The sequence below is a fragment of the Lactuca sativa genome, chromosome 2 (assembly GCF_002870075.4).
Source record: "Lactuca sativa cultivar Salinas chromosome 2, Lsat_Salinas_v11, whole genome shotgun sequence".
NCBI lineage: Eukaryota > Viridiplantae > Streptophyta > Magnoliopsida > Asterales > Asteraceae > Lactuca > Lactuca sativa.
This window is the reverse complement of record NC_056624.2, coordinates 128,141,857-128,158,136: the sequence shown is the minus strand read 5'-3', so window position 1 is coordinate 128,158,136 and position 16,280 is coordinate 128,141,857. Positions and strand designations below refer to the sequence as shown.

At 35.2% G+C, this 16,280-nt stretch overlaps 1 protein-coding gene across 1 annotated transcript; it reads left to right on the top strand.

The window, feature by feature from the left end:
• The first annotated feature begins 8,354 nt into the window (after window positions 1-8,354).
• LOC111898587 (cytochrome P450 76T24) lies at window positions 8,355-10,119 on the top strand. The gene is made up of 3 exons (XM_042899180.2): window positions 8,355-8,846; window positions 8,927-9,349; window positions 9,428-10,119. Exons 1-3 carry the CDS (start codon window positions 8,364-8,366, stop codon window positions 10,037-10,039), a joined length of 1,518 nt encoding a protein of 505 aa, XP_042755114.1. The 5' UTR covers window positions 8,355-8,363; the 3' UTR covers window positions 10,040-10,119.
• Window positions 10,120-16,280: the final 6,161 nt, after the last annotated feature.

The window sequence follows — 16,280 nt, the reverse complement described above, 5'->3', positions numbered from 1 at the left end:
TCGGATCAGCGGTTGCCTCTTCCGGCTTCATAGCTAAAACCATCTCGGCGCTGTTGACGTTGTTAGTGACTGCTGCTTTTGTGCAGTTTCGCTTAAAATGCCCAATTTCTCCACAACCAAAACAGGCCCGATCGGTACTCGATCCGGAAGCTTGATTGATTAGTTGGGCTGGTGTTTTGTAGTTTTGAGCGAGGTGGCCCTTCATGCCACATCTGATGAAATTTTCTCGCGACATGGACCAGGGATAAGGTGGTGATAACTGCACCTGTTGCACCAAGGAAGGTTACCAGCATACCTAGTGATAGGTGCTTGAGCTGTAGACATAGTAATAGGAGTAGTGGCAGCTTGAATTGCCACAGTTTCATGCCTCTTGGAGGGTCCTTAGGAACTCTGACCCTTTCGCTTTTTCCAGATAACCTTATTACTCTCATCACACTCATTCTGATGCTCCTAAACATTTTCATGGTTTTGGGGGTAGGGATTATATCCTGGTCCATCAAACCTGTCAGGGTATAATAGCTTCATTGTAGCCGTCACTGCGGCAGAAACAGCCAACTGGAACATTATAGGGTCGACTTGAGAAGGAGGTGGTGACGGAGGGTTGTTGTTCCTTGAGCTGGGTACTTTCTTTGGAGGCATTTCGATCTAAAATGATTAGGAAAAAGAGGATAGTAAATCCTCTAAATTAAATCAAGAGATATGAAACAAGGGATATCTCTTTATGACAGACATATAATTTTATTAAGCGATAAAGCAGGAATGAATTATCAAGGCAGATAAAATATCGCTAAAGGAATGCTCAAGGGGCAACACCTTAATGAGGATTTTCTACAATAAAGTTAGATCTATAAATACTCCCATAGTATTTCATGATTCGCTGCGACGACGGCTCGTTGTTTGGGGTATTTAGGTAAGTTTTAGGCATGTTGGACACCATAGTCACTCACAGGCAGATGTTGGCCATGTCTCGAATGAATATTGTTGATCAGGCTATATTGACCCTAGACACGACTACATAACTGCCCAGGTTTAACCGCAGCATACAACACCCATTTACTTGTGTTTTGTTCTACTTGTAGTTACGAATCTCGACGGTTACGTATACTTGTATACTTTTGAAAATACTTATATTTTAAAGTATACTTTTAGTTTAGAGCACTTAGGCCCCTTAGTGTTTATAGTCTTATACCATGTAAGGTTTGGTATACTAGTTCACTATAAACAAGGGCTCTAATACCAATCTATCACACCCCGAAACCGAAGGCGGAAACATTCCGGGGCGGAGGACGTCATGAATATCGCAACCAATGTACATAGTAAGCATAGTAAACACAAAGCAATACATTACATAGATTCATTACATTTGATTGAAAGTAAGGTAATACAAGTTTTGTAGTTACATAAGTTTCAACAAAAGAAAGACGTGACTCCATACGCTCCGTCTTCTACAAAAGAACGTGGTATACCTGTCTAAGGAGAACCTGAGAATACAAGCAGTTTAAAAATCAGCATAAAGCTGGTGAGTTCATAAGCGGTTTATTTTATGAAAATGAACTGGATTCCTTTTGTTTTTTGAAAAAGTGGTTATAAAAGAAAATCCCATATTTTCTAAAAAGTAATGTTTAGTTTTCCATTATGTTACACAATTCTGGTTATGAATAGTTGTTACCCCAGGAAAATCCTATATTTTCCTAAAAGTTGGTTACCAATCTGAAATGTAATGTAAAAGATGTATACTAAAAACCTGATTATCCTTGCGATGTGTATGTTAGTTTTAACACGTATATAAAACTATCATCATAGTAAACTAATTTCAAAGGTTATTAATTTACTATATTCATTATCACTAACAAGTAAATCTCTGTTATCCAAATTGTGAGTTCTATAACCGTACTAATGACTAGATATGGCAAAGGAAGGCCAATATCATTTATGACTTTCGTCACCCTTGAACCTTTCGGTTCGGCTGTAGCTAGCAGCGAGGTGCGGGGTAGTCAGCCCCGTATAGATCTATACACTCAAGTCACGCTCCCTCACACAGAGATTCTGGTTATAGAGGCGGTCCTCCACTCGCGTATCTCTGTGGAGTGTTCTCTGAGGACGTGTCTCCAATTTATAGGAATAACAAATCTACAAGTAATAATGCGGAAAATCCTGTTTAAATTCTATTTACAAAGACGATCCTCCACTCGCGTATCTCTGTGGAGTGTTACCGAGGACAAAACAACTATACTAATCTAATGCTTTTAACAATAATAATATGGAACAATTCATTTGTGAAAAATATATAATATAACATTATATAATAATATATGAAATCGGTTTGTAAACTGATTTTGCAAATCAAATAGTTAGTTAATATGGTTTTAATTGTTAAAAGCAAGTGGAATATGAAACAATTCAATTGAAATAATAAATTTAAGCACAAGATATTCTTGTAGTTTTGTTTGTATTCCCCCTTGAAAACATTGAAAAACATTGGAAAAAGGGTAGGGGTATGAACTCACCGGACGAGGATTGTGTCGGTTCGGATGCTAAACTTCGGTTCGGGGCTTGAAAACGTGCGAGGTTGATTCCATGGCTTAGGAAGTGATCGGGACTTGAAATGGCCTTGGAAAAGGAGTTTACGGTTTATGAATATGTTCTTTGGGAGTTTACTACCTTAAACACATGAGTTTACTACCTTAAACTCATGTTTGTCCATGAATCATCTGTTTTTGTGGTTATAGGTTAATCACATGTGATTCTAGTCCAACATACAAGCCATTCAAGGTGTTAAGGGCACTTTAACACCCTTTTCGGGTGTTTATGGTCTAAGAAGATGTGTTTATGGTCCATGAATGTTCTTGGGCCGTAAACTCAAGTTTGACCCATTTACATATGATTTGGTGCATCACATGAAGGATTATAAGGTTCTACACTCTCATGGAAGCATTTGGAGGTGTTTAGAGGCATTTTGACACTTTAAAAGGAGTTTATGGTCCATGAATGTGGATTTACGGTCCAAGCATGCTCTTGGACTGTAAACTCATGTCCAATACTCAAATGCCACGAATTTGGGGTCCTAAGCTCATGCATGCAAGTTTCTAAGCCATATCTAAGCACTAGTAGGGGTTTGGAGGGGTTTTGGGGCTTCAAAACCCTCTCAAGGGGTGTTCACGGTTTTGGGAGGGTCCCTAGATCGTAAACACTTGTTCTTGGGTGTTTTTGGTAGTTTCAAACATGAATTTGCATGCCAATCAAGTTAAACAACATGCTAGGATGGAGTACTTACCAAATTGAGACTTGAAATTGAGTTTTTGGGTCAATTTCGAATTCTAGAGAGAGAGTAGTGAGAGAAAGTGTTTAGAGAGAGAGGAAAAAGCTTCAAAATGATGTCACTCAATGCCTTATATAGGGGTTGAGTTTATGGCCCGGTGGAATTCTACCCGATACTGCCGTTAGACGGTGGTTTTGGTCGTACCCGATAAATTGCCATAATCACGACTTAGATCAAACTAATAATTTTCCAAATAAATATGGAAAATATTTTAATGTTTATAACACATCCCAACACTTATGAAACCGAATTAAAAGTCACGATTAGATTAATTTTACTCTAAGGTTAACGGGAAAATTTGAATACGAACGGTTTTATTTAATGGGAATGGTTTATAGTAACGGAATAAATTACGGGTTGTCACAATATCTATATTGATAAATATCGGTGTTAAATCACAATAAAAAAAATGTTGAAATACAATCTGGTTTCAGTTTCTATGATTTAATTTAAGTTTTCTGGATTGAAAACACTCATAAGATTTTGGCTTTTATGATTTAGTTTCATTTTTTGGGGTTAGAAAAACAAAACTGTAAAATTTTGATTTTATAATTCAGTATGGCGGTATAATTTTTAGACAAACACATCGAACTTTCTATAATAATCTTTAAAATATTGAATTTTATACTTAACCTAAACTCATAGAAACCATAATCGAACGAGCTTTAATAATAGAAAAAAATTATGGATTGACATCGACATATATCTACATCGATGTATATTTATAGAGAACAAAATATCATTGCTTTTGATCTATTAACTTTTTCGTAAAAAATTGACCTAAAATTAAAAAAATTTAAAATAAAACAAATATTTTTTGAAAATATTACTGGTTTTTTGTACAAAAAAAAAGACATTAATTGTTTGAATGGAATTAGATGTTATAATGGTTGTAGTAGAACATTTTTATCCAAAATTGATGGTTTTCGAATAGAAATGAAAATTAAATGGTTAAATCATAAAACATCTAATCTAACCTAATAAATAAAGATCTTTTTGGTTTATCTCTCTCTCTCCCTCTCTCTCTCTCTCTCGTATATGAACACCCTCGTTTTTCCAGCGAATATAAACAACACCACCACCACCACCGGAAAATCCTCTGTAAACCCTTGTGTTTCCGGCGAATATAAACAAAACCACCACCACCATTAAGGTTATCCCCTTAATATGGAAACTTGAGCCTGAAACGACTTCGTCTAAAACGACTTTGTCTAAAACGACTTCGTCTCCTTCACTATCTTCATCTAGTTCCTTCTCCGGCGAGTCCCACATCACTTAGATCCAACGACTAGTTAGGGTTTTCAGATCTAAAGCGTTAGAGTTTCTAGACAAACGAGTTAGGGTTTCGCCGTGGTCCTCTTCTTCTTCGCCGAAAATACCTCTTCTCAATCGTCGGAATTGCATGTAGTAGCAAACACTAGCGTCGCCGTCTTTCATAGCAAACGTTATCGCCATTTTCCATTTCTCTCTCTCACAAGTTTGTTTTCTGTTTTCTGTTTGTGTCTCTTTGTTTGTCACCTACTCCAACGACAAAGCTAGGTTAAGGTTTGTAGTTTCTCTTTCACAAGTCGCAGACGATATGTATCCCTCTCCTTCAGCACCGCCAACCGGCAAAGACCTGTGGTTTCTGGCACCACAATTGACAAACACCATCATTTTAGATCTGACAAGTTTGGTGGCGTTCCACTTCAGATCTTTGAATTGATTTTTGGGTTTTGATATGTGTGTGTGTTAAATTTGTGTGTTTTAATGTGTGTGTGTTTGTGTAGAATCTGTTGCAAAAATCGATGGATGTTTTTGTTGATCTGCATGTGTTCATTCGATTTCGTATTTGTATGTATAGGTTCATCTGATCTGATATAGGTGGAGATGAAGGCGACAGACTCTTGGTGGCGAACAGTGATGATGTCGGAAGATGTTCTTGGGTGTTCTTGAGGGAGAAAAAAAAAGATGGGTAAGAAGATGTGTCTATGATGGATAACATGAGAGAGAGAGAATATTTTCTTTTTCTTTTTTTATTTATGTTATAAAAATATAAAAAATAAAAATACAAATGACAAAACCATCATTTTAGAATAAATCAAATGGACTAAACTCGCACAAATTGAAATTTATTGGACCATTGGTGCCAATCAAAACGAGTTTGGTCTAAAGTGATAATTTTCGCATAACCACATGGATCTTTCTTGCAATTTTGTTTATAGTTGAAATGAAAACCAAGAGGAAAACCGATTTTTATACCATGATAATTTAATAATTGTTGTCAACATTTTTATTTATTTTTGTAAGAAAATTTAGTTTGTCATTTTCGATATATATAAGTTTATAAATAATTTTTTTTCAATATACTTAATCTCATATAAATATAATTGTTTGACTGGAAAATAAAGTAAAAACACAATAAATAAAATTTTAAATGGTTGATTTTATAATTATAGTTAACTAAAATGAGAAGAATTTTAAATTTAAAACAATTCGATTTTAAAATGGTAAAATGTATGTAACTTTGGAATATGAATCAATTTAGTAGGGTATAACTAAAATACGTTTGAAGATGAATCAATTAAGTAAAGGTTCTAAATAAATTTTTAGGGAGTATACGAGGAATGAGGGGTTGCATAAAAAAATTTTCTATTTGTTGGTCATATGTAAAATCTATGTATTATATGAGTTCATTTAAAAAAAATTAAATATGATAATTTTAAATATTTGAAAAGGTTTGAATTTATAAAAAAAAAATAGAAAAATATTGAATTATTAAAATTAAAGTGTTTTTCTCACTTTTAAATTTAAACAAATAATTTAGATAAATATATAAAGAAAACTAATGAAGTTTTAATTTAGAAATATTAAAATAGAAGGAAAGTCAATTATTAAAATACATATGTATTTCTTATTAAATTTATTACAATTATTACATTTAAATATTATATGAAATTTAATAAAATAAAAAAAAAGCTATAAAATGACATGTGGGCAAATCAATGATATTATAATATATAACAAAAAAAATTCATTTATTAGAGTGGATTTTCATGTGTTTTACAAGGATAGACTTACTTATGCGAGTAAACTACAAGAATTGTCCCTATGACTTTACTCATAATCTCAAATTTGGTCCAACGTTTGAAAAAAATATCCCGATATATGTTACATGTATATTATATAAATAGTTCATCTGTTAAGCACTATATTAATTATTAAGAACAATAGTACATAAACTCAAGGAGTCAAGGTCCAAACTTCTTTGAAATTCAGAAATCGATATAAAAAAAACTACCCATCGTAAGCAATGATTGACCGTTTCTAAACTATGGACCGCTTCTAAGTTCCGGATATTGATCGTTGAATTGAATTGCAATTTTCAGCATATCCCCTTTATTCTATCTTCATATTTCATTTTTCATATTTCTTTTCTTCTAATTCCAGTTTCTATCATGTTCAATTATTTTATTAACTTAATTTATCAAAAAGTATATTTAAAAAATATATAGTAAGTTATACCATTAAAAAAATCTCGTTAATATGTTTAAATTTAGACTATTTTTATATTATTAATAATTGTTTTATCATTAATAATTGTTATAAACATATAAGAAATTAAAAAGTCAAACAAACAAGTTCAACAACGAAAATTGTCAAACATTAAATATTAAACAAGTTTGAACAGGGAAGTATGTGTAATAAGACCAATAATACAACCATTAATGCAATTATATCGGAAATCTATTCAATTTTTGTTTTATCAACCAATAATACATATAAAACAAATGGAAAATGACTCATACGCCCTATGAAGTTTCTAGGGTTGATTATTTTAGTCACCTAAGTTTTTTCGTGGTTTTATGAGGGAACTGACTTGTGGGCAAACTTGTTCTTTTAGTCCCCTTTACTTGTTTTAGCCGGTTTAGAAGACACGTAGACAAAACTTGGGGCCCACCTCTCTCTCACACACACACACCAGAAAAAACCCAGCAACAACCAAAGTTGTTGCCTTCTTCAACCCATCCTCTCGTCTTCCTTCTATTTTGATGGCAGACTGATCCAATCACCACCAAACCATCGCCATGGCCAGTTGAAGCAAGCCTCCGACCGCAAACAGGACCATCAGCACTGTTCACCGGAGAAGAAATACCGGTGAGAATCACTATTTTCCCTCCTGTCTTCATCTCTTTTCGACCTTCAAGCAGCTTCCAATCATTTTTCCTTACTCCTTCATCAATCTTAGGTAACCCCTTTTCTTTTCTGTTCAGAACTCATTAAAAAAACTCCAAGAACAGTCAGCACCTGCCATGGTGGCCGGTGACATGAATAGTTCCGACCGTATAGTCCCGGTGATGGGTTCGGTCCTAAACAGATATATGTAGTTCCTCATTGGCAGTACTCTCTTCTGGTCGTCACCTGTTAGAGCCAAGAACAACATAAGTGATGAGTGTTGAATATCATCGGTGATGATGGGTACCACCCACCACAGCAGCGGCGACGAGTGGTGGTAGCACAACAGCTCCGCTGCTTCCGCCTTCCCAATCCAACTTTGATCGAATAGGAAAGAAGGTGTGCATATCAGGGTTGTTTGGAGTGGGGTTGCGGTGGCTCTATGGCAGACGATAGTGGTTTCCAGTGACGAAGAAGGTGATGGCAATGGTGGAGAGAGAGAGAGAGAGAGAGAGAGAGAGAGAGAGATGTCGTTGGACCTTTTTGTTTTTTTAATTTATTAAAATATAAAAATAAATGAAGTGGCATTAGGGGTAACCAGGTTACCCCTTCGTTTTCTTAAAAAGGACCTATTGGAACCTACAAAACTAAATTTGTTCCCTTAAAAAACCATTTAAAATGTTAAATTACCCAAAGAGTAAACCGTGGAAACTTCAATAGGGCGTACTTGTGATTTTCCCTAAAACAAATTGTGCAATAAAAGTCAAATTTGAGGATGAAAGTGGGATTTTCTCAAAATATCAACCAAAGATAAGATTTTAGGTAGACTAGTAGGGACTATTTTTGTAATTTCCGTGGCTATAAATGAACGACTTCTGAAAACGTTTAGATGAACGAATTAAAACAACTTCCACGTAAAATAATGGAGTATCAAACCTTCTTCCTCGTAGTATCTTGTCTTTTCCCACTGGCAATCTATGCTTACATCATTTCCAGCCGGCGCAACTCACGGTTACCACCGGGACCTAAAGGTTTTCCCGTCATCGGAAACCTCTTAGAATTCGGTGACAAACCCCACCAATCACTTGCCATATTATCTAAACGTTATGGTCCGTTAATGTCACTTAAGCTCGGAAGCAATACGACCATAGTCATTTCATCTCCTGATATCACCAAACAATTCTTTAACACACATGATGTAGCCTTCTTAAACCGATCACCTCCTATGGCTATCCAAATCGGAGACTATCATAAATACTCTATTGTTTGGATGGAGGCCGGAGATCAATGGAGAAAATTGAGAAGAATGACCAAGGAATATATGTTCTCTGTTCAACAGCTAGACGCTAGTGAATTACTACGACGGGAGAAGGTATAAATTATATTGTTAAAAATAGAATAAAATGCATCGATACTTTGAAACTTATGTTCTCATATTTATATACATTCTAGGTACAAGAACTTGTCAACCATGCTAATCGATGTTGTATAGAGGAAAAGCCTTTGAACGTTGGTGCCTGTGCTTTCACGACGAGTCTCAACATCCTTTCCAACTTTATGTTTTCGATTGATCTTGCTGAATATGGTCCAAAATCAACACAACAATTCCAAGACTTAGTATTGCAAGGGATGCAATCTGGCGCAAGGCCAGGTCTACCAGACCTTTTTCCGATACTTCATTCGTTGGATCCACTAGGGTTAATATGGTCGGAAAATGTTTATGGTAAGAAAATGTTGGCTATTTTCGATAAGATCATCAATGACAGGTTAAAAACTAGATCTGATGGCGTTTCAACCAAAAGCAATGATGTTCTAGACTTACTGCTCGACCAACACTCTAGTTTTACTCAAAATGATATGAGACACTTATTTTTGGTAAGTAAAACCTTTTAATATTTAAAAAATATTGCTTATTATAATAGCACATGCATTGATTAAGGTTTTGTTTTAAAGACACTATTTATGGCGGGAACCGACACCACATCAAGCACGTTGGAATGGGCAATGTCGGAGCTAATTCGTAACCCAGAGAAAATGAAAAAAGCGAGGTTGGAGGTCGATAAACTCATGCAAAACAACAACAATGGAAGCATACAAGAATCTGATATGTCTCAACTCACTTACCTACAAGCAGTGATTAAGGAAACTCTGAGACTTCATCCTCCTGCCCCTTTTCTTATCCCTCGCCAAGCCCTACATGACGTTACTATTCAAGGTTTCATTGTGCCTAAAAATGCACAAATTTTGTGTAACGTTTGGGCTATGGGTCGAGACCCAAACATATGGTCAGACCCAGAAATGTTCATGCCTGAGAGGTTTTTGGACGTGAAGATTGACTATAAAGGCCAAGATTTTGAGCTTATTCCATTTGGTGCAGGAAGGAGGATGTGTCCAGGATTGAATCTTGCTAATAGGATGTTACATATAATATTGGGATCTTTGATTCATAAGTTTGATTGGAAGCTTGTGGGAAATACGAGACCTGAAGATATTGATATGGGAGAAAAGTACGGGATCACATTGCAAAAGGCTGAACCACTCATGGTTATCCCTACGAAGCTGTAGCTGTGTTCTTTAATAAAAGTTGAAAAACATTTACTTTGATTTTGTTTGAAATCTTGCACTATTTTCTTTTATTTTGGTTAGATATTGTTTTACCATTCTTTTGTTGTTATTTGGAAAGAGAACTTCCTAATGAGGGTCCCGGATCATCTTTCACGTGCCGACTAATTCCCACTGTAAACATGAGGCTATGTATCATGGCCTTGGAGTCACTACAGGAAACCTCCATGACACAGGGCTCAATAGTGCTAGAATTTAAAACGAGGCTCAAAAAATACACTACAAAAAATGTTAGTTAGTGACAAAACCAAAATGGTAACTAAAATAGGAGTCGTCATTACGCTTTAGTGAGAAAATATTTGGTCGTCACTCTGTTTCACTGTAGGTCCATCACTAAACTATGTAATGACCAGATATATAAATGGTCACTAAATTTTAACTAAAATTTGGTGGTCACGAAATCATGACTTGTTTCGTCACTAAAATGTGGTCACTAATTAATTCAAGCCGTCACTATTTATCTTTGTTAGAGACCAAAAAATGATCACTAAATATTTACTGTTAAAAACCAAAAAGGTCAATAATTAAGAAATCATGAGAAAAGGCAAATGCTATATATCTTTACAGTACAACAAAAATAACCAAACAAATCTTCACAATTATAATATGAATTATTAAATTTAATTTACAAAAACATGGATACACTCTATCCAATATTTCAAAAAACAAATATATAAAGGTAACTGTAAATTAAAATTAAATTCAATTGATCAATATAATTGAGATAAATGTGAAAGTTCTTTCATCATGAATTCCATTTTCTTATTTTCCTTTTCTTTATTTTCTTTATATTTGATTTGCACGTCTTGAAATTATAGTTGCTCTTCTTTAATTACCTGAATTTCATCCTCTAAAGCCTTTTGACTTTTCCTTTCTATTTATAACTTTTATGTGGCTAAAACTTGTTTTCTCGAAATAGAAAGCCAACCATCTAAATAAAAATAACACATAATTTTATCAAAAGTCAAAGTTAGAGAAAATACCATCTTTGAGAAATTAGTACTCTTAAATTTTTGTTGACTTGGTTTCTCTATTCCTCTAAGTCTTTTGTGATCCATCAAGTGTCTACTCAAATACTACATACCAAACAAGAGTACATAAAGTCATTATATTCTTGAATAGCAATGTACTTTTCTGAAATTAAAAATTTCCAGAATAAATTATACTTTCTAAAATTTAAAATCACTGATACCATTATACATTGCTATAAAAAGTAAAAAGTAAGTATGCATAATTAGATTTTATAGTGAGATAAGAAAGTGAATACATCTCAATAGTCTAATAATAATAATCCAACAATTCAAGTTCAATCGAGACTTCTTAGAGGATCACTGATTCATACTTGATTATGAATTAGTGCTCTAATTTACTCATTAACATGAAACATTGAGTTACCATGACATATTTTGTGTCTTCTCACTATCTATTTCATTTACAAAAATCTAAAATAAGTTTACAACATCTTATTTAGTACAGAAGTAAATAAATAAAACTACACAAGTGACATTTCATAAGAGTCTAATAACCAGCAATTACTATTACTAATGTCTTTCACTGAATCATGATGTTTCAGAGATGACAACAGGTTAATGATTTTGTTTTAAGAAGTCTTTTAGACTCAGTTTCTTAAATATGTTCACTTAAGCATTATCAACAAACATTAATATGCATCAAACAAAGGGGCAATTTTTACTTAACCACTCGAGACATAACATCAAATACTGAGTCGGCATCTCCACATAACATTGTTTCTTTGCTTCTAAAAGGTTAAAGATAACTTTATAGGTCAGCATGATCACCATTATCTTTCAAAAAATTTAGAAAGTAAAGTATATAAAGTAATTTTCTAGATAGAAAGCCCATGTGTATAGATTCATGTAAGATCTATATCAAAGTATCAAGAAAGAAGACCGAAATCCTACCTATAAAGAATACCAAGATAGGAAAAAAAATCATTTAACTATAAATTAGACAATTTTTCCCTTCTTTGAGCTCTACATGATGTTTCTCAACATTATTTCTATCGAGGGTTTAGTGATATTGAGAATAGAAAACAAAATGAAGATTCAAAGAAACAAGATAAAGATGTCAATTATATATAAAAACTAATAAGCCCATTAGAGACGAAACCATTAGCCATAGGCAACATTAAGGACTACATCAGACAACGCACGTTATGGGCGTCTCTCTAAATAGACTAGTCGCCGCTAATAGTGTCATCGCTAATGATAGCAACCGACAAGTTGGTGAACATCCGCTACACTGAATCATTGCCTTACATTCCCCACTAGGTCCAACGCTTAGGGTTGATTCTAGCTAACATAATAGAAACGACACGGTTTACGACAATGTTGTTCTTGTTATTGTTGTCGATTCGTGTGTCCCATTTAAGAAGCAATCTTGTCCCCACGTTATCGAGCAAATCCGATGGCCAAAAATCACAAGAAAATGGCACGTTTGTTTCCTTCCAACTTGTCGCCATTACTAGTACGGTATCGCCGCTAAAGGCATCGCCGGAAAAGGTTAGTCCCTTTTGCTCCCCCTCGTCCCATATCAGCTACTCCACACAACTCTTTTCACATTCAAACTCTCTGATGCGACTATCATTTTTCAGGCGCATTTCGATGATTTTCAGTTGGGAACTTCTCTAACTTGCCTCCACCACCAACTCGTTGGACTAGGCCATCCATTTTGGTCGACAACACTTCGAATTCCAACGACTCCAACATCAATTTCTAGCCAGTAGCTTTGAGTTCTGATGAATCTGGTGACGGTATGGCCTCCTTTCTCTTTCTCTCTCTAGTCTGACCTCGATTCCTTTACTGATTTCATTCGGGAGGTTGGGATCTATATTTGGTGGTATAGAGGTCGCAAAAAAACTGCAAAAACTTGTTTTACTGATTTTGAAGGGGATGTGGAGGTAGCAAGGGCTCAAGCCCCTGAGGGTATTGATCCATAACGTTGGAGTGAACCTATTGACCACTACTTAAAAGATAAGCATCAAAAAACGATCCACTAAAAACAAAGAATGTCAAAAGAAGCAAGTAGTTAAGAATTATGGAGGGACGTGCAGCTATGCTAGTGCTTGTTTTAAGAACATTAGTTACAATAATGTTTATCAATTATAACATTTTTTAACGTTTATTCAAGTAAAACATATTTTGTAATGTTAAAAAGAATTTGAATAGACTTGAAGCATTTCACTGTGGGCATGTGAATAAACAAGGGTAATTTGTTGTTCCGTTAGTTGAAGATCAGTATGTAAGTTTTTATTACTTAAAAATGAAGTAGATTGTTGTTTTTGTGTGTTAGTTTAAAGTATATTGACAATCTTAATGAAATATAGAATGCTTTAGTTGTTGAGGTTACTTTACAGACTCAGGACATGGCCGACTCTGTAACGTCCCAATTTTCAACCCAAAATTTTCTTTCAAAACAAAAGCATTTATTGCAATCACAAATTCCTAGATCTGAATGAAACCCATTGGTTTAAAACATTTATCATAATCTAGACATAAAAATTATTAAGTGCATAATTCTACAATGGATGCGATACAATCAAGTCGTGCCTTCCTTTAATATAAGAAAACCTCAAACAATTTAAACATGAAACCGTACACATAAAGCTTAATGAATTCACCAAAATGCCCCATACAACACACATATATGTACAACAACACGTCGTTGTATCGGGTTCGTATCAACCCCATATGACAGCATGTAGCTGTGTCGAGTCCGTATCAACCCATATGACAGTAAGTAGCTATTTCGGGTCTGTAACAACCCCATGGCGAGAAGTAGACGCTAGGCTCTGAATCAGCTGCTGCCATAAAACCGATCCATAATCAAGATTAATGTCGTGGTACAACCCATAGAGAATTATCATAAACAGGCGGCTCGCCCCATCTGAACCTGCACTTTGTTCCGATAGCCCTTTGAACAACACAGTGAAGAAGCCATTCCACTAAGGAGGTAAGCATGATTTCTTGAACTTTGTAACGGTGGTCAGAATTTCAGTGTAACCCATGTTGTAAAACATGGAGAACAACTGTCCCACGGGAATGGATTCAGGGTTAACCCTAGACTCATCAGGTTCAAACCCTAAAAGCGAACATAATCGATGTTTGGAGTTGGAGGACTTGTTATCAAGAATGTCGAAGAAGATTCGATCGACTGACTTGTCATAGTTGGCTGTGGAGAAGATTTGCGACATACACTCCATTGGAACAGGTTCGACTTTGGTGAGTGCTGGAACCCGTGGCGAATACTTGAGACATTCCACGATTGGAAAGATGAAAGCATCGTAAAATTGTGGGGTTAGATCAATGATCAGGCTTTGTTGAGGACAGATTGACAGAATGTGAGAAGTAGCATGAACTGAAGAGGAGTCCGCCATTGAAGAGAAGTTTTTGGGGAAGATGATGAACAGTAGGAGAAATTAATCTTTTCTTTCTCTCTGAATATTTGGTGCAGTAAAGAGGTAAAGGACTGTAGAATTTACCATTTATACCGTGGTGAGAAGAGAGAAAAAAATATGTTCCCAAATCTTCAAAGAAAAAAACGAAGCGTTTCCATAGGTGATTGACGCGTGACAGTTTAGAACCCCGATGATTACGCAGGAGAGAGAAAGACTATCCCGTTTCACACGCCTTGCCATCAGGCGCCGTTTGAAATATCAAAAACGATTCTGCTTCACACGCCTTCCCATCAAGCGTCGTTTGAAATATCAAACCGATTAGACTTTCGGCTGAGTCAGCAACTTATCGTTTTAGTATGAGTTGTCGTCATAGATCAAGAGAAGCACATGTAACATTGTTAACCACATCTCATTTATAACATTAAATCCCATAGCTAAAAATAGGTTATAATTAACGAAACCATATTTATGGAAAATCAAAAAGATTTTTGTGCATACAGTGTCAAAGAAAAAGAAATATAGCAACACATATGTGGGAAATTGTGATGTCAATAAAGACACGAAACAGTGGATCCCGGGCACAAATTAAGAAGAGACCTTAAAGTGTTGGTGTGGTTTCCCGTTGAATTACGATCAGACACTAATTAAGAAGTGTTGAAAGGCATCTTTTAATAAGGCTAATTTGGGAGGCTTTCGCTTCAGTGCAGAATTTCTGATCTTGACATAAGACAAAAATCGACTAAAGTACTTGTGAGACCAATGTGGTATGTTGAACAAGTAGGAGTGAAGAGAATTTAAGTGACATGTTAAAAATACTTTTAGGTGAAATCTCAAAAAAAAAAATTGAAACTGGATTCTAAGGGAAGAAATGTTATGGGTTTTAACAATTTCATAAGAATCACACAAAAATAAAAATTAGAGATTTCAAAGTACAACCACTTGGGTGAATTCGTTAATTCATTAGTGAAAACTAGAGCAAATTTAATTGTTCACCGTCAATGCATAGAAGGTATTGAATTGTGGGTTTCACTTAGCACGTAGTGGCACGAAGCTAAGATCATAAACACAGAAATTGTGTAACCATAAACCTCAGTGGTAATTTCTGAGAGTCTCAAGGGTTACGTGTATGAAGCAAATAGGACGGAGAACAGTATTGGAGATGGTGTAAAGAAACCAAAGTACCTCTGCTGTTAAAATAAGGACCAATCAGAAAACTCTTATCTCATGTGAGAAGAGAGTAAGGTAGCTCATGATTAGAATAAGGATAATAGCCTAATTGGGAAGACAAGGTTTGTATATACCAAGTCAGTAAGGCTTTATTCAGAACCAGTTGAGTCTTTGGACAACATACAACAGCATGCTTCTAGGGACACTTAACTATCAAAAGGTGTGAGAAAATACCTGCCCCATTGATCATCCACAAATGGTAAAAAAATTTGGAACCGAACCCGAAATAGACCGAACGCTCGGTTCATTTCGGTTTCAAAAAAAAATGTTTGAAAAAGAAAAAGAATTGGGAAATAAGTGAGAAATCATTGAGAAATAAGAGTACAAAAAAGTTTACAACCAAAGAAACTACCTTTAAGTGATAAGCGAAGACAAGTGAATAGGACCAAACCCGAGCGCTCGGTTCATTTTGGTACTTACGTGAACCGAACCCGAAATAGACCTAACGTTCGGTTCATTTCGCTTCCAACTTTTAGTTTTGAGAAGGAGTTTTTGGTACTGACTCTGATTCCATCATACCTATTCCTTGTAGAATTTTAT